This window comes from Boleophthalmus pectinirostris, unplaced genomic scaffold, assembly GCF_026225935.1.
Source record: "Boleophthalmus pectinirostris isolate CB_2022bp ecotype Guang Dong unplaced genomic scaffold, ASM2622593v1 HiC_scaffold_17, whole genome shotgun sequence".
Classification (NCBI taxonomy): domain Eukaryota; kingdom Metazoa; phylum Chordata; class Actinopteri; order Gobiiformes; family Gobiidae; genus Boleophthalmus; species Boleophthalmus pectinirostris.
Window position 1 is genome coordinate 36702925 of NW_026571115.1, and position 26698 is coordinate 36729622.

The window sequence follows — 26698 nt, forward strand, 5'->3', positions numbered from 1 at the left end:
AAACAAACTCTAGACTAAAATGAAGCATTAGACCTGGTTTAGTCCTGGTTAAGACCTGGTTTAGTCCTGATTTAGTCCTGGTTCAGACCTGGTTTAGTCCTGGTTCAGACCTGGTTCAGACCTGATTCAGACCTGGTTTAGTCCTGGTTTAGTCACAGTTTTGTCCTGGTGCTGTGTTTACTTTTGTATATCCATCATATTTATACATATATTGATAATAATAGTCTGTTATAATAATATTAATAATAATAATAATAATAATAATAATAATAATAATATTATTATTATTATTATTATTATTATTATTAATTTAAATGTAAATTTATTTTTATGTTTTTGTTTTGTTTTTACGCGTCTTTACATTCATGTCCTCTAGGGGGCGTTTGTTGAGTCGCTGTGATTTTATCTGTTAAAATGTCACTCGCAGATTCGTCACTCACGCACAACTTACACAATTAAAACAGTAAATACATGTCCGGCTACGACCAATAAATGCAGTATTATTTACTGTGTTTTATTTTATGATTTTTGTGTTAATCGTGTATTTGCTTGGAGTTGTTGTGGTGCCTCGGTGAAAGTGCCGCGGGCCGTCGCAGCGCGCAGAGACGTGACGCTGGTTTCAGGTTGGTGTCGCGATGGCGGCGCTCTCAACACTTCCACAGTTTTAGCGAAAACACGGAGAACAGAAGAGCGTGAGTGGGTGCGCCGCGGGGCCCGGGGGAGCCGGCGGGACGCTGCGGGCTCCGCTGCGGCTCCGGGAGAGGCGCGGTTCGGGGGGCGCGCGGACGGTCCCGGAGGGCGCTGTGTTTTTGTGGTCCGTCCGTCCTGCTCCGCTCGGGCCGCGGCTCCGGAGCGGCGGCGGTGCCCGGGCCCTGCGCTCCGGCGGGCGGGTGCGGGTGCGGGGGGGTCGGGGGGGTAGGGTGCGGGTTCGGGTGCGGGTTGCGGGCTCGCGGGGTTCGGGTTCGCGGGTTTAGGGCGGGTGCACGCGCTCGGACGGTTAACATCATCTTAGCGCTGGGGGTTAGCCGAACGTTAGCCGAGCACAACTCGTCCTCCGGAGACAAAAACGCGTTTCCGCTTCGGTTTACGGGACGTTGCTCGCGTCTCGGGTCACCGGGTTCGTGTGCGCGGGTGTCCGGAACAGAAAACGTGTCTCTGCGCCCAAAAAGTGTCATGTTTATGTCTGTGTTTGTTGTACATTAGCCGATGCTAACAGCGCGATGCTAACAAACTAACGCTGTGACGTAACACGCTCATTGTTTTGACAGCGGCCGCGCCGAGTCCCGCGCGCCTGCCGCCTGTCCCCCCGGTCCTCTCTGTCCTCTCCTCCTCTGTCCACTCTGTCCACTGTCCTCTCTGTCCTCTCCTCCTCTGTCCACTCTGTCCACTGTCCTCTCCTCCACTGTCCACTGTCCTCTCTGTCCACTGTCCTCTCTGTCCACTGTCCTCCACTGTCCTCTCCTCCACTGTCCTCTCTGTCCACTCTCCTCTCTGTCCACTGTCCACTGTCCTCTCCTCCTCTGTCCACTCTGTCCACTGTCCTCTCTGTCCTCTCCTCCTCTGTCCACTCTGTCCACTGTCCTCTCTGTCCTCTCCTCCTCTGTCCACTCTGTCCACTGTCTCTCTGTCCACTGTCCTCTCTGTCCTCTCCTCCACTGTCCTCTGTCCACTGTCCTCTCTGTCCTCTCCTCCACTGTCCTCTCTGTCCACTGTCTCTGTCCTCTCCTCCTCTGTCCACTCTGTCCACTGTCCTCTCTGTCCTCTCCTCCTCTGTCCACTCTGTCCACTGTCCTCTCCTCCTCTGTCCTCTCTGTCCACTGTCCTCTCTGTCCACTGTCCTCCTCTGTCCTCTCCTCCACTGTCCTCTCTGTCCACTGTCCTCTGTCCACTGTCCTCTGTCCACTGTCCTCTCTGTCCACTGTCCACTCTGTCCTCTCCTCCTCTGTCCTCTCTGTCCACTGTCCTCTCTGTCCTCTCTCTCCTCTGTCCTCTCTGTCCACTGTCCTCTGTCCTCTCCCCTCTCTGTCCTCTCCTCCTCTGTCCACTCTGTCCACTGTCCTCTGTCCTCTCTGTCCACTGTCCTCTCTGTCCTCTCCTCCACTGTCCTCTCTGTCCTCTCTGTCCTCTGTCCACTCTGTCCACTCTGTCCTCTCCTCCTCTGTCCTCTCTGTCCACTGTCCTCTCTGTCCACTGTCCACTCTGTCCTCTCCTCCACTGTCCTCTCTGTCCACTGTCCTCTCTGTCCACTGTCCTCTCTGTCCTCTCCTCCTCTGTCCACTCTGTCCACTGTCCTCTCTGTCCACTGTCCTCTCTGTCCTCTCCTCCTCTGTCCACTCTGTCCACTGTCCTCTCTGTCCACTCTGTCCACTGTCCACTCTGTCCTCTCCTCCACTGTCCTCTCTGTCCTCTCCTCCTCTGTCCACTCTGTCCACTGTCCACTCTGTCCTCTCCTCCTCTGTCCTCTCTGTCCACTGTCCTCTGTCCACTGTCCACTCTGTCCTCTCCTCCACTGTCCTCTCTGTCCACTGTCCTCTCTGTCCACTGTCCTCTCTGTCCTCTCCTCCTCTGTCCACTCTGTCCACTGTCCTCTCTGTCCACTGTCCTCTCTGTCCTCTCCTCCTCTGTCCACTCTGTCCACTGTCCTCTCTGTCCTCGCCTCCACTGTCCACTCTGTCCACTGTCCTCTCTGTCCTCTCCTCCACTGTCCACTCTGTCCACTGTCCTCTCTGTCCTCGCCTCCTCTCTGTCCTCTCTGTCCACTGTCCTCTCTGTCCTCTCCTCCTCTGTCCACTCTGTCCACTGTCCTCTCTGTCCTCTCCTCCTCTCTGTCCTCTCTGTCCACTGTCCTCTGTCCTCTCCTCCTCTGTCCATCTCCACTGTCCTCTCCTCCTCTGTCCTCTGTCCTCTTCCTCTCTGTCCACTGTCCTCTGTTCACTTTGTCCTGTCTGTCCTCTGTCCTCTTTATCCGCTATATCTTCTGTCCGCTTTTCTGTCCTGTTTTCTCTGTTTACTCTGTCCTCTCCTCCATCTCTCCTCTGTCCTCTTTATTCACTTTATCCTCTCTGTCCACTTCTCTGTCTTGTTTTCTCTGTCCTCTTCTCTGTCCTGTCTGTCCTCTGTCCTCTCTATGCTCTGTCTTCTCCTCTGTCCTCTGTTTTCTCTCTGTCCGCTCTGTCCTGTCTGCCCTCTCTGTCCTCTCCTCCATCCCCTCCTCTGTCCTCTGTCCTGTCTGTCCTCTGTCCACTCTGTCCTGTTTATCCTTTCTGTCCACTCTATCCTGTCTGTCCTCTGTCCTTTTTATCTGCGTTATCCTCTCTGTCCTCTTCTCTGTCCTCTCCTCTGTCCACGCTGCCCTCTCCTTCACTGTGTCCTCTCTGTCTTCTCTGTCCTCCCTGTCCACTCGGTCCTCTCTGTCCTCCTTTTCCTCTGTGTCTTCTTCTCTGTCCTCAGTTTTTTCTGTCCCCTCCATCTCCGTGTCCTCTTTCTCTTCTGTCCATCCTGGATATTTCATTTAGTTTAAAGCTCTTATATTACGGAAAATTAACCCTTGTGAGGTGTTAGAACGTTGTTTTGGTTCGACCGGATTTCCAAAATAAAAAAACTGGGACGTCCCCGGTTTTGTGGTGATTGGTAAAAATAAAATTGTAAAATAAACGAGTGCGTCATTAAGGAAAACTGTTCCGCACACGAGTCGGTACAGTCACATTTTCTTTGCATTTTGATCATTTTTAAGCATCTTTTGTGGATTTTACTTCAACAAATAACAGTTTTTGTCTCTCTTTACTCTTTGCAGGGATCAGATTGGTCCAAAAAAAGGGACATTTCTTGTATAAAACTGGGACAAATCAGTGGTTTTGGATAAATCCGCTGAGACTGTTGCGGGTAAATAGCGACGTCTGGTCCAGACAAACCTTTTATTATTAGTCTGTCCACGTCTCCGAAGCTTAAAGTCGAAGTTTTTAAGTGAACAGCTCCTTTTACCGTTTATTTCAGTAGAGTCTGGCAATTCCACGACTGAAAATATCCAAACGATTCAGTCAACTTCAGATCAGTACTGTAGTTTTAGTGTTACCAGACGTCCCTTTTTTACCCGGGACAGTCTCAGTTTTGTCCCAGCTGATTTATTCACAAAAAAACATTGATTTGTCCCAGTTTTATACAAGAAACGTCCCAGTTGTCCTTATTTTTGACAGTAAAAAGACTCATAAATTGTCACCTGTTTAGTCAAAATTCAGAAAAGCTGCTTAAAAACGACCAAAACACAAAGAAAATGTGACTCATGTTCATCATGAATGGTCTCTGCGGAACAATTTTCCTTAATGACGAACTCGTTTCACAATTTTATTATTACCAACCACCAAAAAACTGGGGTGATTTGTCCCAGTTTTATGCCAGAAATTTCCTAACTGTGCCTATTTTTGACCAATTTGACACCACCGACACTAAAAAGAGGCATAAATCGTCTAAATTTTTTTGTTTTAGGTTTTTGTTGAGGTAAAATTACAGAAAACACTAAGAAAATATGACTATACTGACTTGTGTTATCGTGAATATGTCAGTTTTTGTTAATTTCGCACTCGTTTCTCTATTTTATTAGTCCCAGTTTCTGATTTAGGAAATGTCTCTTTAAACCGAACCCGTGACCGTGTCGTTCGCTGCAGAATTCAGGTTTAAACCCGCCGACTGTGGCTCTTCTCTGGTTTGTGTTTTCTTACGGAATAAACTCCCGGAGCGTCTGTTGTCCGGGAGGCTCCTGAAATCCGTTTTGTAAATATTTCCTAATTTGCGCTAGAAAAAAACAGTGACCGTGCCTTCGTTTATTCAGCCTTTTTAGAGATCGTTTAGTCGTACATTTTGTTGCGTTTAAACTCTGTCCGTCTGCATCGTCCTGTTTACTGAGTCCGGTCTGTCTCCGTCTCTGTCTCCGTCTGTAGGATGGATCCCGAGACTGGGGCCGACTCCCAGAAAGCCGTGAGTTTGCAGTGGAAGAGCTACAAACTGGTCCAGGATCCAGCCACTCGCCGCGTCACGCAGAAAATCTACAGATACGATGGAGTTCACTTCAGTGTCCCGGTGAGTCCAGAATCTGCACCGACGGGCTCAGACTTTTAACAAGAGCTGACGACACACCGGATAAACAAACAAAAACAAAACAGAGCCGACTCGTGTGAGCTTTAAGTCATGTTCTAATGTTTAATTTACCTCCTCAAAAACAGAAGCTGGAGTCGTGTTTTGTTTCATTCACATGTTTGAGTAACTCTTTATTAGAGCCCGACCGATATATCGGTTGGCCGATATTATCGGCTGATATGGGCAACTTTAGGCATATCGGCTATCGGCCGATATGCTTGCTGATAGGGGCCGATATTTCACGTGGGCATGTTATACCTGTTATAAAGCTTAGACTCTCTACATTCTGTTCATTTAATCCAATTTACAGACAGATAAATGTCCTAATATGTGGCTCCACATCAGTATTTATCTACGGTGTCATTTGTGTGTGTGTGTCGTACTGTCCCTGAACACACCACAGAGTCGCGTCACTCATGTGTGTTTGTTTACACCTGCAGACACAGATCCAAACACTGAGATTATATTCTTTTTACGGACAATGTTTTGAGTCTGAATTAAAAGGACATTTATTAGTTCAGATTTGTGATGTGAGGAGGAGCCTGTAGTGAGCGGTGAGTGTTGGAAATATGTCGACTCTGAAGCTAGTTTTTGTCATTTGTTATGGGTTAGCTGCTGTAGCTCCCGCACATAAACAGACTGTTTTCTATTGGTCTATTCTAAAGTGACTATATTGGCCGTATATTTGTTACTGGACCTGCACTGATATGTAAATGAGCTGTGAATAGACGTGTGAATTATGACATTTGCGCATATAATTAATTACCGCGGCGCGCACGTATTTACGGCTGAAGGCTAATAGCGCTACTTTCTTTACTAGTGATGGGTCCGTCGCGAACGAAATGACTCTTAGAACCGGCTCTTTGAAGGGAACGACGGGAGCCTGATCCTTATTGGGAGCCGTGTTTTCTCTTTCTCTCACTTTTTTTCTCTTCACGCCGCATGCAGATTCGTGGTATGACAGCGGCTAAAAACGAAACTTTGAGAAATTTGCGTGTACGTAGGATTAAAAAAAATAAAAATTAAAAAACTAGCATATTTGACTGTAGTTTAGCATAAAATAAATAAGTCCCGGTTTAGTCCTTTTTCAGTCCTGGTTTAACCTGGTTCAGTCCTGATTCAGTCCTGCTTTAGACGTGCTTTAGACCTGCTTGTAACAAACAATCTGAAGAGCCACTTGGAGCCAAAAGAACCAGCAGCTTTTAGTGAGCCGAGCCAAAAGAGCCGGTTCTCTAAAAAGAACTGGAATCCCCATCACTAGTGTCTAGAATGTGATGCAAAAATGCCATTAAGTCAACCTACTGTCTGTAAATATGATGTAAAGAAGCAGAATAACAATAAATGTTGCCTAAATAAACCCAATTTAAAATCCACCAGAGCCAAACCTAAGTTTTTAAACAATTCAACATTTACAGTGAATTTTTACATCACTAAATATATCGGTGATTATATATATATATATATCGTGATTATATATATATATATATATGGTTCTACTCTTTATTATTAGTCTGTTTACATCTCTGAAACTCAAAATGCTCAATTCCATGTCGTGATGTCACAGTTTTTAAGTTAACTGCTGCCTTTTTAACAGAATCAGTGCTGAGTATCGAGCCTATACTGTATTTTTCGGACTGTAGGGCGCACTTAAAATCTTTAAATTTTCTCGAAAATAGACGAGAGAATTCAACATTATTGATATTGAGCTTTATAGTCTGAAACATTTGGGCTAAACAAACCAAAACAAAACCGACTCGTGTGAGCTGTAAGTCATGTCCTAATGTTTAATTTACCTCCTCAAAAACAGCTGGAGTCGTGTTTTGTTTTATTCACATGTTTGAGTAAATCTTTATTATTAGTCCTTCATTTTTGAAGCTCAAAACACTCTGTTCCACGTGGTGATGTCACAGTTTTCAAGTTAATTGCTGCCTTTTTAACAGAATCAGCGCTGAGTATCGAGTCTATACAGTATTTTTCAGACTTTAAGGCGCACTTAAAATCCTTTAATTTTCTCAAAAATCGACACCTTATGAATGAAAATAGATGAGAGAATTCAACGTCAGCTTTATAATCTGAAAAATTTGGTAATAATAATAAGAATAATATGTTTATTTTGATATTTGATAAATGAAAGTCTGTTCCTTAGTATCAAAATCGAGTTTGCAAAATCAAATTTCCCAGTCATGGAAATCCTGGAAAAGTCATGGAAATTGTAAATGTAATTTTCTAGGCCTGGAAAGGTCATTGAGTTTTAGTATCTCTTTCATGCAGCTCCAGTGTTCTGTGAAGTTCTCATGAGTCTGTTCTGATTATTTCTGAACATCTGTGTCTTTTGTTTCAAAGAGACGACAGTAAATGCACCAACAGGATTTAGAATGTTAAAAAACTATAATCCCAAACCATAAGGTGAGTGGAAAGAGTTCACATTTTATGTTTAGACCTAAAAGTCTGATCAATTCTACACATGTAGGAGCCGTAAAGTCATGAAAAGTTCATGGAAAAGTTTTTAAATTTTGTCATTGAAAAAGAGTGGGAGCCCTGAGTTTGAAAACACTAATTTATTTATTTATTGAGACAGGGACAGTGCACAGTCTACATCACAGGTGTCAAACATAAGGCCTGGGGGCCAGATCCGGCCCTCCAAGACCTTTAATGTGGCCCTTGGGTGATTTTCTACTAAAATATTTAAATTATATTTTCTATTAAAATATTGGTAATTTTCTGTGGGGCTGAGCACAGCAGCATCTCCAACGTCTCTGTACGTGGCCCCTCCCACCAGAGCAGCACAAATGAAGACTTGTCTCTTTCCAAACGCTCTTAAAGGACGATCGTTTTGACTGTTGACCGTGACACCCTCATCAGAAAAATGTCCAACATGAGAAAAGTGGAGCCGAGTGCAGGATTTTACAACAAAAATTGACTTATTCCTGTTTACATACAAGGTTCATGTTAAAACTTTGTGTTCAAATTGTATTTTTCTTAAAGTTTCAGGTTCTTCATAATTTTATAATATTATAATAAGAAAGAGTTCATCAATTAAAAAAGATTTCTGTAATAGATTTGCGTTTCTCTGCACAAATATTTGAAGTTATTGTCATTTTTGGGGTTTATATACCATGAGTTTTCTGATCCGGCCCCTTTGGGATCAAAGTAGGTTGGATACGGCCCCCGGACCAAAATGAGTTTGACACCCCTGGTCTACATGAACCTGAACAGGAAAGATGCTTTGTAGCAGGTCGTAGCTCCAGAACTAATTTCCACCTGTCGTCCCTGGGCAGGTTCATTGATTGTGTTTTAGTTGACCTGAGCTCTCAACTGTTCTTACCTGTGTAGCAGGAGAAATTCAATTTGTCCAAGCATTTTTGCAGTGTCCTCCAGCGTCTGACCAGAACTGAAGATGCAGCTTGGACGAGCTGCAAAAAAAAATTGAGTTTATCCTCGGTCATGGATTCTACCTGAATACTGAGGGATTCTACATGCATTTGTTTTTGTTTATTTCTGCAGGACTCTGGGTTTCCTCCGGTGGGAGACCTGCGGGACCCCAGGCCTCGAAGACTCTGGTCCAGATGTAAAGAAATGTCCCTCCCAGTGCCAAAGTTTAAGGCAAGTACGATTATGATACAGAGGAGGTGGTAGAGGGTACAGACGAGAGGTCTGAGCGGGACAGAATTTGCAGTCCCGCGTCCCCCCGCTCCCGCAAAGAACTGTAATTTTCAGTCCCGTTTCCGCCCGCATCCGCGATATTTTGTCCCGCGCCCGCCCACAGGTCCCACAGGATGGGAACCTTTGCTTTCTTAAGCTCTATCGAACACGGAGAAGCGAAAGGAATTGGGCTGCGTATGAGAGGAGGCGCGGTGGGCGGTCCGGCGGCATGGTTAAGTCCTGGCTAAATCCTGTTTTAGTCCTGGTTTTAGACCTGTTTTTAGACCTAGTTTAGTCCTGGTTTAGTTCTGGTTTAGTGGCGCAGCCCACGTGACGTACGGGGGACTGTCCGCGCGACGTACAGGACGGGCGGGACTAGGGATGGGCATGATTAGTCGATTAATCGATAATTGATCATTAAGAATTTAATCGATTACGTTAATTTTAATCGACAAACCAAATGTAGTTTGCTGTGTGTATCGTGACCAAACAGGTGTGTACATGTGTCTCTGCATCAGAAGGAGTGAGACACAAACAGAAACAGTGGGTCAGTCTGTAACGAACCGAAGCACAAATGTGGATTTAACGATGGATTTGTACAAGAAATTCCACACTTTCCGTTGCGTTGGGACAAGTGTGAGTCCATGTGCACAGTGGATAAAGCAGCACATATGTTTCTGTGTCCAGTGGGAAAAAGTTTTTCCAGGTGAGAGTCGCTCAATGTGGATGACGAGGCCCCGCCCCCCTCCCCCCGTACGCTGTCCTGGTTTTGACAAACACAAATCTGGTCACACTGACCTGTATTCACCTGAGTCATGTCTTTTAATCCAACACAAGTTGAACCACATCAGCGACACAAGAGCTGGAGTTTTATCTTCACTTAGTTTATGTAAATTAGTGATGTGGTTTTAAGTTTTGTTTCTGTGAGATTTGAACAAAACTGAATTAAACACATATAATGTCAAACAGCTGATGTGGCTCTAGAGTCGTTATGTTTATGTCGTAAAGTTGAATTTATTTATGCAGATTAGTCGTGCAGACAGTAATAATAATGATAATCATTTAAATATAAAATTGTTACTGATTAATCGATAATTGATCGTTAATTCTTCTGACGATCGATTAAGAAAATTTCATCGAATGCCCATCTCTAGGAGGGACTGTCCGCGCGGCGTACGGGACGGGGGGACGGTCTGCTGCTTAAAATGTTTTTATTAATGCCAAATAAAACCTCCAGCACAAATGATGCATGATATTCTTACATTCATCATTTGTAAAAATTATTTTACACTCATATTTAGTTTGGGGGACTGCAGTTTATCATCCCACCCGCCCACTCCCGCGTTGTGCAGTCCCACTCCCACCCGCGCCCGCAGTGAGCTTTCAAAATGTGTCCCGCGCCGCACTGATTTGCGTCGAGTCTAGTACAGACGAGAGCTCAGAGGAGCAGACGAGAGGAAAGTTTTTTGAATTGTGTTGTTTTTTGTTTTTTTTTCCTCTCGCAGCTTGACGAGTTTTACGTGGGGCCCATTCCGCTCAAAGAGGTGACGTTCGCTCGACTCAACGACAACATAAAGGAGCCGTTTCTGGCGGAGATGTGCGCCAAGTTCGGGGAGGTGGAGGAGATGGAGATCCTGTTCCACCCCAAGACGAGGAAACACCTGGGTCTGGCCCGAGTCCTGTTCACAAGCACGAGAGGAGCCAAAGACACCGTGAAACATCTGCACAACACCACTGTGATGGGCAACGCCATCCACGCACAGCTCGATATCAAAGGTACACGCGGAGGTTCTGTTTAACCAGAGTCTGCAGTCGATTAAATGAAAACTATTTATCAAGTATCTGTCGTTTAAATATGTACTTTAACCTTTAGTGTCTGGTATTATTACTTTTTTATAAACTTATTTGGGGCTGGGTAGCATTAAGAAGTTACCGATACGACACATATCTTAATACAGTGCACTTTTAATACGATATATTTCAAATCAAATTGATACGGTTCAATAAAAAAGGTGAAAAAACACAGTGGAGCTCTTCCTGTATCATCAGAACAGTGAAATTGTCAAATGTGTCGCATAAATGAGTTTCTAAGTTTCTAAACAAGCAACAAAACTGTAGCTGTAAGAAAATAATTGAGTAAAATACACCAAAAAAAATCCTCTTGGCGATATATCGATACAGCAGTCCACGATATCGATACTGTATCATCACATTAAGCGACACGATATATGGATATTTCAATATTTTTGCACACTCCTGCTTATTATACTGTGCTGTATTTTGTGTACGATTTTTAATTTTGTCTAATCAAAACAAGAAAAGGGGAATAAAATAAATCCGTGTGTCGTTCGGTCATTCGTTTTTCAATATAAAACCAGAAATAAGAAAACGAAAAAACAGCTATTTTCTTCATTATTTGTCTCCAAAACTAAAATGAAAAAACAGATAATGATTTGTTTTTTCAGTTTTCAATTTTGTGAAAAATGGAAAAAACTGATAACGTGCTGAACCAGGACTAAAATGGCACTGAGACTGGGACTGAGACCGGGCACCGAGACCGGGCACCGAGACCGGGCACTGAGACCGGGCACTGAGACCGGGCACTGAGACCGGGCACTGAGACCGGGCACTGAGACCGGATCCATTTTTGGTTTTGGAGACAAATAATGAAGAAAATAGTTGTTTTTTTCTGTTTCTTATTTTTGCTTTATATTGAAAATGAACGAATGACACAAGGATTAAAATACATTTGTAAATAACATTTTGATGATCACAAACTCAAAAAAGTTTTGACTTCACAACAAATCATAAAAATAATAATTCATAAATGTAATATTCTCCTCCAGGCCAGCAGAGGCAGAAGTACTACGACCTGATCGTGAACGGGTCGTACACTCCACAGACGGTGCCTCTCGGAGGAAAAGCCCTGAGCGACCAGACGAGAGCCCCGCCCCCGGCGCCGACGCAGACTCAGCCCGACACGGTGAACACAGCTGTTTATATTCTCTGAGATTCTTAAACCGAGATGTGAATAAACTAAACTCAAACTAAAGTTGAACTAAACTAAACTCTGACTGTGTTCATCTCATCGCTCACTTGCGCCCCCTGCTGGTGCGTCTGTGTTCAGTCCTCAGAGATCCGCCGGCGTCTGTCCAGCGAGCTCGCCGTGTTGGCCGCCGGAGTCCAGGCGCTCACGGCGGGAAACCTGCCCCCGGCGCCGACCTCTGACCCCAGCTTCAGCGAGCCCCGTCTGGACACGCCCTTCACGCCGGGCTCCGCCTCCTCGTCTCAGGGCGGATCAGGAACGCCGCACAGCTCTCGCTCCGGGACGCCATTTTCTCAAGACTCAGGATACGCCGGAAACAGGTCGGACATCTTTACTGTTCTGTTTCATCCTCACTGACCAGCAGAGGGCAGAACGACGCCTTTCACAAGCGCTCAGTGCTTAGATGGATCTGTGTCGTTCAGACATTCAGTCATTAAAAGATCAGATACAGGAGCATAGGGGCCAAAAAAATAAGATTTGGGTCAGTTCAGGCTGCAGTGTGAATGTAGCCAAAGTCATTCATGCCTCCCCAAAATGAATTTTCTTGTAGTGTGTGGCGGCCTTTAATAACGCTGAAGAAAATACGTTTTACATTAGATCTCTCAGTGATAATACAGAGCAGCCGTGGGGTCTTAAAAGTCTTAAAAAGATCTTAAATTTCAAGTTTCTAAATTAAGGCCTTAAAAAGTCTTAAATTATATTGTTCAAGTCTTATTTTTTTCACAAAATTCTTAAATTTCATTAGCCTATCGTATTTTCCGCACTATTAGTCTCTCTGGATTATAAGGCGCACTGTCATTAAATGGTCTATTTTCGAACTTTTTTCACAAATAAATGGCGTGGGACTTTAAAGGAAACACAACAGTTGGATGGGTGAGGATTTTTGTTTTCATTTATGGTCGTACAAACTAATAATAGTACTGAAGAATGCAGAAAAGTTTATCATTTATTATTGTACCAAAATAAACCCCCGGGCCTGAGTTTGACGTGTCTGTTTTAGTTCATCCCCGTCGTTCTCCTCAGTAAACGTGTTCTGTTCTTTCCTCTGGTTTCAGACACAGCAGCTACAGCTCCAGCTCTGGATACCCTCCCCAGGACATGCTCCCCTCCTCCTCCTCTTCGTCCGCCGTCTCCTCCACCGTGGGCGGGTACAAAGTCTCGCGTTACCCCGACGACCTCCAGGACTCCACCGTGCACTACCGCGGCCGCCCCCTCTACCCGCCCACCTCCGGTTACCGCCCCAGCGAACCGCCCTGCTACCCGCCTCCCTACGCCAACATGAGCGGCCCGCACGTGCCCCACCACTCGGGCATGCCGCCGCCGCCGCACCAGTACGAGCAGGAGCGGGAGCGGGACAGGGAGCGGGACGGGAGGTACGGAGGAGCGCCCGGCGGCATCAGCTCCAGGAGGTCGTCGTACCACCACCAGGACTCGAACTCTTCCTCGAAATACTCGTCGTCGCACCATTCCCACCACCATCGGGAGGAGCGGGGCTACGGCAGGAGGGACAGCGCCGGGTCTCGATCGGGCGACCACGGGAGGCACCACCGAAACCACCACCACTCGCACAACCACAGCGGCGGCGGGCGGAGGAGGAGCAGCCACGACCGAGACAGAGACCGAGACCGCGACCGAGACGACTACGGCAATAACGACCCCCGCTACAACTCGCACCGCTCCTCCTCCAACAGCCTGTCCCCGCCGCCGTCCGCGTACAAAGACTCGACGCCGGCGCAGGAGTCCAGGCTGGGGCAGTGCGCCGACAGGGTGCCGCCCGCTCCTCCGCCCTCCTCCTCCTCCTCCTCGTCCTCCTCCTCCGCCGAAAAGGACCATCATCACGCGGCACCGCAGAACCCGCCAGCCCCGCCGCCGCCTCCTCCACCCCTCCCGCCCGCCTCCGTCATGGCCGCAGCCGTCGCAGAGTCCCTCGATTTCACGCAAGTCCAGGTACGGATGTCCTCGTACAGGGTTTAACGTTGAACAGGTTTTGTATTTGCCCTGTGTGAGTGTCTGTGTGTGTCTGTGTGTGTGTCTGTCCACCCGCGATAATTCCGCAATTTACGAACCAAATTTGGTACATGGGTCAAAGCCCCGTGCCCGATGCCACAAGAAAAGTTTGGTGACGATTCAAGGTCATTTAAGGTCACACGGGTCAATTGAAAGATCACGCTATTGTAAAGGATCGGCAATTTTGGCAATTTCTGAACCGTCTGCGGCCTAAAATATTCACTCAATCATCACACAAGTTGACACACACATAACCGGGGTGCACTGGATGTTACAGGTTGAAACCGGTCAAAGTCAAATATGTGTTTTGGTCATAACTCCACGAAGGATGGTGTCTCAAAATCTCAGAAAAATTATCTATTTATAATTCTATGCATTTGTACAGTAAAATATGAATAGTTTTCCAGATGATCACTAATTCTAACAGTTCCTTTCTCTTTCAGTGTAGCCGTTAAAATTCTAATTGGAACAAAAATAATTTCCATTTTTTGTTTTTCTGGTGACACACAACACACAGAACTAACAGACACACAACTCATGAACAATGGCATTTTGGTTACACACTAGTAAACACAGACCTTCTCATGTGTGACCAATATCACACGATATTGTCTGTTTCACTTAATGCATCTTATAATCTGGTGCAATTTATGTATGAAAATAGACGAGAGAATTCAAAAAGTTGTTTACAAATGTTTGCTGTCTGTGTAGTTTGTATGAAAGTGTGAATTTTATTTTTCATTTTTTTTTTTTTTTCATTTGTATTTCTCGGTCCTGATGCTTTTATTACACAACTACAGCAGCAGATTGTGAAATAACAGGTTGTACTGAAAAAAAAAAAAAAAGTATAACACTTCATTAGGGGAAAGAAAAAAAACAACAATTTTCTTAATTATTTGTCTCCAAAACCAAAATGAAAAGACGGATAAGGATTTGTTTTTTCAGTTTTTGATTTTGTGTTTAAATGAAAAATTAAAAAAAACTGATAATGTACTGAACCAGGACTAAACCAGGACTAAACCAGGACTAAACCAGATCTAAACCAGGTCTAAACCAGGTCTAAACCAGGACTAAACCAGGACTAAACCAGGACTAAACCAGGTCTAAACCAGGTCTAAACCAGGTCTAAACCAGGTCTAAACCAGGACTAAACCAGGTCTAAACCAGGTCTAAACCAGGTCTAAACCAGGACTAAACCAGGACTAAACCAGGACTAAACCAGGTCTCAACCAGGTCTCAACCAGGTCTCAACCAGGTCTAAACCAGGACTAAACCAGGACTAAACCAGGACTAAACCAGGACTAAACCAGGACTAAACCAGGTCTAAACCAGATCTAAACCAGGTCTAAACCAGGTCTAAACCAGGTCTAAACCAGGTCTAAACCAGGACGGTCTCAGTCCTGGTCTGATCTTGGTCTGGTCCTTTTCTGGTCCCGGTCTCAGTCCCAGTCTGGTGACGATCTGGTCCTGGTCTCAGTCCTGGTCACCCGACAATTTACGCAGGTGCACCTCGGTCCTGTTTTAGTCCTGTTTTAGTCCTGTTTTGGTCCTGGTTTGGTCCTGGTTTGGTCCTGGTTTGGTCCTGGTTTGTTTTAGTCCTGTTTTAGTCCTGTTTTAGTCCTGTTTTAGTCCTGTTTGGTCCTGTTTTGGTCCTGTTTTAGTCCTGTTTTTAGTCCTGTTTTAGTCCTGTTTTCCTGTTTTTGGTCCTGTTTTAGTCCTGTTTTAGTCCTGTTTGGTCCTGTTTTAGTCCTGTTTTAGTCCTGGTTTGGTCCTGGTTTGGTCCTGGTTTAGTCCGTTATCTGTTTTTTCCATTTTCCATTTAAACACAAAATCGAAAACTGAAAAATCAAATCATTATCTGTTTTTTCATTTTGGTTTTGGAGACAAATAATTGAAGAAAATAGTTTTTTTTTTTTTTTTCGTTTTCTTAATATTGGTTTTATTTTGAAAAACTCCCTGCGAGAACAAACGCACTAACTGATGGTTCTTGTCGTCCTCAGGTCCAGGACAGCCCCAAGGAGCAGTGGACCAAACCCAAACGCAGACCCAGCACTCCGCCCATTCCACCCAAAACCCCGCCCCTCAACAAGACCCCGCCCCCTCCCGCCATCTCCTCCTCCTGCGCCGCCTCGCCCACCTCCACCTCCCTCCCCCTGCCCCCGCCCGCCGCCTCGCCGCCGCCGCCGGCCCGAGGCTCCTCCTCCCCCGAGCCCGACTCCACCAACGAGAGCCTGCCGTTCGTCTACCACAGCAGCAGCCTGGACTCTCGCATCGAAATGCTCCTCAAGGAACAGAAGGCCAAGTTCTCGTTCCTGGCGTCGGACGAAGAGGACGAGGACGGGCAGAGGAGGGACGGCGAGGGGAGGAAGAGCGGGGAGGGGGAGCAGGGCGAGGGAGGAGACGCCGGGGAGAAGGAGCGACGGAGAGGAGAGAGAGGGAGGAAGAGGGGGAAGGGAGGAGGAGGAGGAGAGGGGAGGAAGAGTCCGAGCGCGGCGCTACAGGCGGCCGTGCCCTCCTCCTCCTCTTCGTCGCACGCCGAGCCCGCGCCGCCGCCAGACGAGAAACAGGTACAAACACTTCTGTGAAACGTTCATAATCCAGTCCAATTTTATTTGTACAGCACATTTTACCAACACAAAGTCTCCAAAATGCTGCACACAGAAGAAACAAAAACATTAAATAAAATAAAGCATAAAATACATAAGAAATTCAGTGAAAAAACTAGGGTCGGGCACGTTAACTTGTGTTAAGTAATTAATTCATTATCACGACAATAATTTTAATGCAGTTTTTATGATTTATTATTTTTACTCTAAACGTCTGTTGCTCACTTTTATTTTGAAAACGTCCACTGTGAGCGAGCCTAGAAGTGTTTACTGCTGCAGCGCTCACAGAAAACAGAAAGAAAGCGAGATAAACAAACATGGAGAAGGGTGAGGAACTTTTTCACGGCCATTTTCATTTTAAATTTCTTCAGACGGCGCAGTCGACACGGACAAAGTCATTCGTAAAACTGAAACACTAAACTGTCTCATCACTGAAGATTCACGAGTCTGAAATATCAAACCAACGCTCTGATGCAAATCATTCAGTGAAACAAAAGGGAGCGAAACTTCGGCCCAACACTAGAGACGCAACGAGTCAGAGCCGTCGCTCCACACACACATTACGCACAGCGCGCAGAGCTTGAAGGAGCATCCACCGCGCGGTCCATCGCTTTTCATCACAACACTCCTTTTTTTTTTTGAGTGAGATTCTCCAAAAGAAGAAGAATAAACATAGACTTTACAGACTCGTGTCCTGCTCCTGTAGAAACAAATTTTCTGTTTGCACTTTCGTTTACATTTCCAATAAAAGTGCAGCTGTACGCTACGTTTGAAGTCATTCATTGGTTTTGCGTATAACATGTGATTAATCATGATTAATCACAGGAACTCATGCCATTAATGTGACTAAGATTTAAAATTTGTGCCTAGCCATAAAAATTTTTAAAAAGCAAATAAAAACAATGAAAGACAGTGAAAGGTCCACACAATTCTCTCGGCGTGTTAAAATACGGTGAGTAAAAGTGTTTTTAATCGAGACATAAAAGTCTGACTGAGTGTCTGCTCCTCCAGGCGTCTCTCTCCGGGTCCACGGCCCCAGACGAGGACGGATCTCAGACCTCTGCAGTCGACTCTGTCCCCCGGAGCGGAGCCCACACACCGCCCTACAACGGACAGAGCCAGGTACTGTTGATCGAGACTGGACCAGGGACTGGACCAGGGACTGGACCAGAGACTAAACCAGGGACTAAACCAGGGACTAAACCAGGGACTAAACCAGGGACTAAACCAGGGACTAAACCAGGGACTAAACCATTGACTGAACCAGGGGCACAGCCAGGGACTGAACCAGAGACTAAACCAGGGACTAAACCAGGGACTAAACCAGAGACTAAACCAGAGACTAAACCAGAGACTAAACCAGGGACTAAACCAGGGACTAAACCATTGACTGAACCAGGGACTAAACCATTGACTGAACCAGGGGCACAGCCAGGGACTGAACCAGGGACTGCACAGGTCTAATGTGGACCAGGGACTGGACCAGGACTGGACCAGGGACTAAACCAGGGTCTGAACGTGTCTTTTTGTATGTTTTTTAGTCCAGAAAACAGTTCTGATTATTTTAAGTGGCCTACAGGATTATCAAATCAAAAATGTCAAAGTCAAAAACACTAAGAAAAATGAGCTCTTAAATAAAATTAACTCTTAAATAAAATTAACTCTTAAATAAAAATTAAACTTGTGTCCCTCAGTGGTTTGTGTAAAAGTGTTTTGTCTGTCCTGCAGCCGTCCCCTCACTCGTCCGGCGAGGACATGGAGATCTCCGACGAAGAGGACGGAGAGACCGCCTCCATCTCCACGCCGCACACCGCCCCGCCCCCGGCTCCTCCCCCGGCTCCTCCGCCCAGCCGAGCTCCGCCCCCCAGCCCGCCCGCCCCGCCGACGGCTCCTCGTCCCCTCCCGACTCCTCGTCCTCGCAGCACTACTCCGGCTCCATGCACCCGCCCATGCCCTCGTACCCGCCGCACCTGCCCCGCCGCCGCCGCCCGGGTACTCGCTCCAGCCGCCGCCTCCCCCGGGCATCCCCCCCCTCGCCCACATGGAGCTGCACCCCGAGTACCCGCCGCCCATGCCCCCGCCGCACCTGTACGACTACGCCTCGTCCATGGAGCTGATGAGCCAGTACAGCGGCGGGGCGCCCATGTCCTTCCAGATGCAGACGCACATGCTCAGCCGACTGCACCAGATGAGGGTGGCAGCGTCCAGCGCCACGCCAGGTCAGACCCACCAAAGACCTGGACGGGGACTAAACCGGGGACTAAACCAATGACTGAAGGTCAAACCCATGGTGATTTTATAAACTAAGACCTGAACCAGGGACTAAAACCAGGGACTAAAACCAGGGACTAAAACCAGGGACTAAAACCAGGGACTAAAAACAGGACTAAACCAACGACTGAAGGTCAAACCCATGGTGATTTTATAAACAAAGACCTAGACCGGGGACTAGACCGGGGACTAGACCGGGACTAAGGGGGACTAAACCAATGACTGAAGGTCAAACCCATGGTGATTTTATAAACTAAGACCTGAACAGGGACTAAACCAGGGACTAGACCAGGACTAAATGAAGGACTGAACCGGCGACTAAACAACGACTGAAGGTCAGACTAACAGTAAACTTATAAACAAAGACCTGGACCAGGGCCTAAAACCAGGGACTAAAAAGGGACTAAAACCAGGGACTAAAAGGGACTAAAACAGGGACTAAAAGGACTAAAACCAGGATAAACCAGGACTAAAAACAGGACTAAACCAGGACTAAACCAACGACTGAAGGTCAAACCATGGTGATTTTATAAACAAAGACCTAGGGGACTAGACCGGGACTAGACGGGGACTAGACAGGGACTAAACGGGGACTAAACCGGGGACTAAACCAGGGACTAAAACCAGGGACTAAAACAGGGACTAAAACCAGGACTAAACCAACGACTGAAGGTCAAACCCATTGTGATTTTATAAACAAAGACCTAGACCGGGTACTAGACCGGGGACTAGACCGGGGACTAGACCGGGGATAGACCGGGACTAGACCGGGGACTAGACCGGGGACTAGACCGGGGACTAGACCGGGGACTAAACCGGGGACTAAACCAATGACTGAAGGTCAACCCATGGTGATTTTATAAACTAAGACCTGGACCAGGGACTAAAGGGACTAAACCAGGGACTAGACCAGGACTAAATGAAGGACTGAACCAGCGACTAAACCAACGACTGAAGGTCAGACTAACAGTAAACTTATAAACAAAGACTGGACAGGGACTAAAACCAGGACTAAAACTAAAACCAGGGACTAAAACCAGGGACTAAAACGGGACTAAAACCAGGACTAAACCAGACTAAAAACTGAAGGTCAAACCCATTGTGATTTTATAAACAAAGACCTAGACCGGGGACTAGACCGGGGACTAGACCGGGACTAGACCGGGACTAGACACTAGACTAACCGGGGACTAAACCGGGGACTAAAATGACTGAAGGTCAAACCCATGGTGATTTTATAAACTAAGACCTGGACCAGGGACTAAACCAGGGACTAGACCAGGACTAAATGAAGGACTGAACCAGCGACTAAACCAACGACTGAAGGTCAGACTAACAGTAAACTTATAAACAAAGACCTAGGACCAGGGCTAAAACCAGGGACTAAAACCAGGACTAAAACCAGGGACTAAAACCAGGGACTAAAACCAGGGACTAAAACCAGGGACTAAACCAGGACTAAACCAGGACTAAACCAACGACTGAAGGTCAAACCCATGGTGATTTTATAAACAAAGACCTAGACCGGGGACTAGACCGGGGACTAGACCGGGGACTAGACCAGGGACTAAACCGGGGACTAAACCGGGGACTAAAACCAGGGACTAAAACCAGGGACTAAAACAGGACTAAACCAGGACTAAACCAACGACTGAAGGTCAAACCCATTGTGATTTTATAAACAAAGACCTAGACCGGGTACTAGACCGGGGACTAGACCGGGGACTAGACCGGGGACTAGACCGGGGACTAGACCGGGGACTAGACCGGGGACTAGACCGGGGACTAGACCGGGGACTAGACCGGGGACTAAACCGGGGACTAAACCAATGACTGAAGGTCAAACCCATGGTGATTTTATAAACTAAGACCTGGACCAGGGACTAAACCAGGGACTAAACCAGGGACTAGACCAGGACTAAATGAAGGACTGAACCAGCGACTAAACCAACGACTGAAGGTCAGACTAACAGTAAACTTATAAACAAAGACCTGGACCAGGGACTAAAACCAGGGACTAAAACCAGGGACTAAAACCAGGGACTAAAACCAGGGACTAAAACAGGACTAAACCAACGACTGAAGGTCAAACCCATTGTGATTTTATAAACAAAGACCTAGACCGGGGACTAGACCGGGGACTAGACCGGGGACTAGACCGGGGACTAGACCGGGGACTAACCGGGGACTAAACCGGGGACTAAACCAATGACTGAAGGTCAAACCCATGGTGATTTTATAAACTAAGACCTGGACCAGGGACTAAACCAGGGACTAGACCAGGACTAAATGAAGGACTGAACCAGCGACTAAACCAACGACTGAAGGTCAGACTAACAGTAAACTTATAAACAAAGACCTAGACCAGGGACTAAAACCAGGGACTAAAACCAGGGACTAAAACCAGGGACTAAAACCAGGGACTAAAACCAGGGACTAAAACAGGACTAAACCAGGACTAAACCAACGACTGAAGGTCAAACCCATGGTGATTTTATAAACAAAGACCTAGACCGGGGACTAGACCGGGGACTAGACCGGGGACTAGACCAACGACTGATGGTCAGACCCATGGTAAATTTATAAACAAAGACCTGGACCAGGACTGGACCAGGACTTAACGAACAACTGAAGGTCACTGACAGTAAACTTATAAACAAAGACCTGTGCCACCTGAACCAGGGACTAAAGCAACGAGTGAACTGAGGACCGAACTGGGGACCGACCAGGGACTGGACCAGGGACTGGAACAGGGACTGAACCAGGGACTGAACCAGGGACTGGACCAGGGACTGAACCAGGGACTGAACCAGGACTAAATTGGGGAGAGGACCAGGGATGGGACCAGGGATTAAAGCAACAACTGGACCGTGTACTGAACCGGGGATAAATATTTTTAGGACTACATCTGAGGAGACTGGACACTGGACAAAAGGACAAAAATCAGTAGTTGTATAATTTTTAAACGTATTTTCTTGTGTCAGCTCTGACCCCGGGACCAGGAGAGGGCGCTACAGCCGACTACAGCTCGTACCACCTGCACTCGATGCCCCCGCCACCTTTTATGGAGCAGGAGGGCAGCAGCTCCCACTACGACCAGGACCACAGGTGAGACACAGGACCACAGACAGGAGCGCAGGTGAGAGACAGGAGTGCAGACAGGACCACAGGTGAGGCACAGGTGAGGCACAGGTGAGACACAGGTGAGACACAGGTGAGACACAGGTGAGGCACAGGTGAGGCACAGGTGAGAGACGTGAGGCACAGGTGAGGCACAGGTGAGGCACAGGTGAGGCACAGGTGAGGCACAGGTGAGACACAGGTGAGACACAGGTGAGACACAGGTGAGAGACGTGAGGCACAGGTGAGGCACAGGTGAGGCACAGTGAGGCACAGGTGAGGCACAGGTGAGGCACAGGTGAGAGACACAGGAGCGCAGGCAGGAGCGCAGGCAGGAGCGCAGGCAGGAGCGCAGGCAGGAGCGCAGGTGAGAGACACCACAGACACAGTTAAATAGAGAAAGAGGGTTCAAGAGTTTAATTCCATCTTGTTTGTTTATGTTCATATTAAACGTTGCGTTGTCTCTCTGTCACAGATACATGCCCCCGCACATGCCGTACCCGTACCACTCGGACCCCCACAGCTCCCAGCTCCCTCCCCCTCCCGTGCCCCCCCCTCACGGCCTGCCCCCTCCCTCCTGGCCCCCGCTCCCCCCCGCACTTCCCCTTCATGCCTCCGCCGGGCTACGGCACCGTGCTGCCCGCCTCCCAGGAGGGCGGCGCGGGCGAGGGGGCGGAGTACCGCGGCGTGCCCGGGGAAGAGCCGCCTCCTCTGGCCGAAAACCCCCACGAGGCCACGGTGCAGCTGGTCCTGGCCTCGCTCATCCAGGAGATGAAGAACATCATGCAGAGGGACCTGAACAGGAAGATGGTGGAGAACGTGGCCTTCAACACATTTGACGAGTGGTGGGAGCGAAAGGAGACCAAGGCCAAGGTGAGGGGGCGGGGCTAAAATGAGAGGGTGGGGCTAAAGGGAGAGGGCGGGGTTAGATGATACAGTTAATCCTTGTTTCCATGTCAATCAATCGTTATTTGTATAGCACTTTTCATACATTTGAAATGTAGCACAAAGAGCTTCACCGGCAAGAAAAATTACAATGATTAAGTGTTTCATCCATATACACAGCAGTTTAAACAGAAACATAAAACATAAAGCTCCTGAAGGTTATAGTAAAAAAAAAAAAAAAAAAAAATTGAAAGCTAAAATTAGATGGAAACTAAGTAAAAAAAAAAAAAAAATTTATATTATTATTATTATTTATTATTATTTAAACAAGAAAAAGTTTAAATTAAAACCTAAATTTAAAAGATACGTTTTGAGTTTACTTTAAAAAATACACTCGCAGTGGGCCGTAAAAACTGAATGTGACCTCAGCGAGAGTTTCAGTTTGGCCTCTTGGGACAGTACAAAGACAAGACCTTGAGGACCTGAGAGTCTGAGAGGCTCTTGTGATAAAAGCAGATCAGAAAAATAAACAGGACTAAGACCCTTAAGAGCTTTATAAACCAATAAGAAGTCTTTAAAATCTATCCTGAAGCTCACATGAAGCCAGTACAGACACTTCAGTTCTGATGTGATACACTCTCTCCTCCTGGTCCTCAACAGCCACAGGGGCAGATCAGGGCGGTATGGAGCTCATTATGGTGGCCAAAAAAAAGTTGTAGATAGTTTACCTCCCAAGGTCTTAAGTGAGTCTACTTATGGAAAAGAAATGTTTGCTTAATTGGTAAATGTTTAGGGGTTGGTGTTTTGGTGACCTTACTTTGGCTACTGGTTACATATTATTTTACTTGATTTTTTTTTTTTTTTTTTTAGAGAAAACTTTTTAATCTGAAACTCTTCTAAATTACCAAAGAGCCACAGTCATTCTTAAAATGTCCACAAGGTGCCTCTATTTGATGTCAGAGGAACAGATACAGTTTCTCCGCTGTCATGTTTATGGTTCAAGGTCACATTTTAATACAGCGCTTTTCCACCTTCAATTCTCAGTGTGCTTTACAACAAGGAACCAGTCACCCATCCACACGCACATTCACTCACCAGTGCACACAGACACTGGGGGCGAGGTGGGTTAAGTGTCTTGCCCAAGAACACAGCAACAGCGTTCATCTGTGGGAGCTGGAATGACACCTCCAACCTGTGGGTCTGTGGATCTGACGCTCAACCAGTGATGTTTATGTCGAGAGCAAAGCCTTCAGATCAGTGGACAAACATTCTGCCAACTGCGCTCCTGTCGCCCTTTGTTCATTGGAGAAAAAAAAGTCCTCCAAAAGTCACATATGACCAAAACTCTGCTGAAAGCTGAAACTAATTTTTTACTAAAATCTGTGTATTTCTCACACTCTTGTCAAACTCTGATATCATGTTGACTTATTTTAATAGTGACACTGACTCCGTCCCGTCCTCTGTGTTTCAGCCGTTCCAGACGATGGTTCGCGGTGTCTCTGCTCTTCGTGACGAGGAGAAGAAGGAGGAGAAGCTGAGTCGACCCCGAGAGCCGCTCATGAGCCTCGTGGACTGGGCCAAGAGCGGAGGAGTGGAGGGCTTCGGCCTGAGGGGGGCGCTGCGTCTGCCGTCATTCAAGGTAACGGCGAACGGGAGGAGGGGAGGGCATCTGACGCAGGAGGGTACAAAGTAGAGCCCGACCGATATATCGGCTGGGCGATATTATCGGCCAATATGGGCACCTGGAGACATATCAGCTATCGGCCGATATACTTGCTGATATGGGCCGATATTTCACGTGGGCATGTTATACCTCGTTATAAAGCTTAGACTCTCTACATTATGTTCATTTAATCCAATTTACAGACAGATAAATGTCCTAATATGTGGCTCCGCATCAATGTTTATCTACGGTGTAATTTGTCTGTGTCGTACTGTCCCTGAACACACCACAGAGTGACGTCACTTCACTCGCGTGTGTTTGTTTACACCCGCAGTGGTGCGCAACACTGAGGTTATATTCTTTTTCGGACAATTGGTTTGAGTCTGGATTAAAAGGACATTTATTAGTTCAGACTTGTGATGTGGGAGGAGCCTGTGTGAGGCTGAGTGTTGGAAATACATCGACTTTGAAGCTAGTTTAGGCTATTTTTTATTAGCGATTAGCTGCTGTAGCTCCCACACATAAACAGGCTGTTTTCTATTGGTCTATTGTAAAGTGTTTACATTGGCCGTATATTTGCTACTGGGCCTGCATTGATATGTAAATGAGCTGTGAATAGACGTGTGAATGATCCACATTTATGCATATAATTAATTACCGCGGTGCGCACGTTTTTACGGCTAAAGGCTAATAGCGGTAGTTTATTTACTAGCAGGAGTTATGGGTCGGTCGCGATCAAAGCGGCTCTTAGATCCGGCTCTTTGAAGCGAACAACGGGAGCATGTTTCTTATTGGGAGCCGTGTTTTCTCATTTTCTCACTTTTTCTCTTCATGCCGCATGTCGACCCGTAGTTTGACAGCAGCAGCGGCTGAAAACGAAACTTTCAGAAATCTGCATGTGCATAGGATAAAAAAAAGTGCATATTTGGCTGCAGTTCAGCATAAAATGAATAAACCAGGACTAAACTTGGGCTCGAGTGAAGGAGAGAGATAGAGACCGAGTCCCGACACTCAGTCCTGGTTCAGTTCTGGTTTAGTCCTGCTTGCAACAAAACCATCTCAAGAGTCGCTTGGGAGCCGAAAGAGCCAGTTCCTTTAGTGAGCCGAGCCGGTTCTCCAAAAAACAAAAAAAACAAAAAACGGAATACCCATCACTAGCGGTGACAGTAACAGTAGCTAGAATGTGATGCAAAAATGCCATTAGGCCAATCTACTGTATGTAAATATGATGTAAAGAGTCAAAATAACAATAAATGTTGCCTAAATAAACCCAATTTAGAATCCACTAGAGCCAAACCTAAGTTTTTTAATCAATTCAAGATTTACAGTGAATTTTTACATCACTAAATATATCGGCGATTATATCGGCTATCGGCAGCTCCAACTCCCATTATATCTGTTTCATATCGGCCACAACAAAATCCATATCGGTCGGGCTCTAGTACAAAGCATGTTTCAGAGCGTTATTCATTTAAACACACAATCGAAAACTGGAAAACTAATCGTTATCTGTTTTTTCATTTTGGTTTTGGAGACAGATAATGAAGAAAATTGTTGTTTTTTTTCGTTTTATTATTTTTGGTTTTATTTAGAAAAACAAATGAATGACAAACAAATGACACAGATTTTTTATAGTCCCAAAAACACGGTATATTAGATTTTAACGTGTTTACTTTGTATCTGAGGCCACCGTTGGGTCATGTTTATGAAATTTAAAATCTAAATCTCGCAGCTCCTTTTAAAATGTTTTGTTTTGTTTTGTTTTTTCAGGTGAAGAGGAAAGAGCCTCAGGAGCTGCAGGAGGGAGACATGAAGAGACCAAGACCCCAGACTCCTCCAGAAGACCCAGGTCTGGATTCGCTCTAGTTTCTGATTTTAATGCCAAAAAGCTCTTGTCATCAATATAGAACTCTCTGCTTTCTGTAATTTCAACACATTTTTCAGCTTTTCTAAACAAACTGCTTCTTGATTAGTGTAAAACCAGTGTGACCAGTGTTAAGTGTTTGGTCTTTACTTCAAAATGTATAAACGTAACTCTGTTGTGTTGTTTTCAGTGGAGAGGAGGAGAGCGGAGGAGAGACACGCCGCAGAGAGGGACAACAAACGCAGGAAAAAGAAGCCGAGGAACAGGAAACCGTGGGAGCTGGACAGCGAAGGAGAGGAGACGTCGGACGGATCGGACGAGGACAAGGTCTGTGCAGCCGGAAACATGTTGGAATAGCAAAAACATCAGTCCTACTGTTTGTTGCACTCTTTTACATTTACACTTCTCACAGTGTGTTTGTGTGTGTGTCCTGCATCAGGTCGGGAACCTGCAAATAGTTGCTG

The 26698-nt window shown here is 46.3% G+C and overlaps 1 protein-coding gene across 1 annotated transcript in view; it reads left to right on the forward strand.

Annotated features, from left to right (window-relative positions):
• The first annotated feature begins 612 nt into the window (after positions 1-612).
• Positions 613-26698, forward strand: part of setd1a (SET domain containing 1A, histone lysine methyltransferase) — a 43323-nt gene continuing 17237 nt past the window's right edge. The window contains 18 exon segments of the mRNA XM_055152436.1: positions 613-623; positions 4935-5073; positions 8635-8733; positions 10278-10548; positions 11619-11755; positions 11900-12138; positions 12874-13765; positions 15826-16392; positions 17443-17553; positions 18160-18232; positions 18235-18402; positions 18405-18650; positions 21687-21810; positions 22298-22408; positions 22410-22695; positions 24179-24346; positions 26141-26219; positions 26425-26561. Of these exon segments, the coding sequence (XP_055008411.1) occupies positions 4936-5073; positions 8635-8733; positions 10278-10548; positions 11619-11755; positions 11900-12138; positions 12874-13765; positions 15826-16392; positions 17443-17553; positions 18160-18232; positions 18235-18402; positions 18405-18650; positions 21687-21810; positions 22298-22408; positions 22410-22695; positions 24179-24346; positions 26141-26219; positions 26425-26561 (3846 nt within the window). The 5' untranslated portion in view covers positions 613-623; position 4935.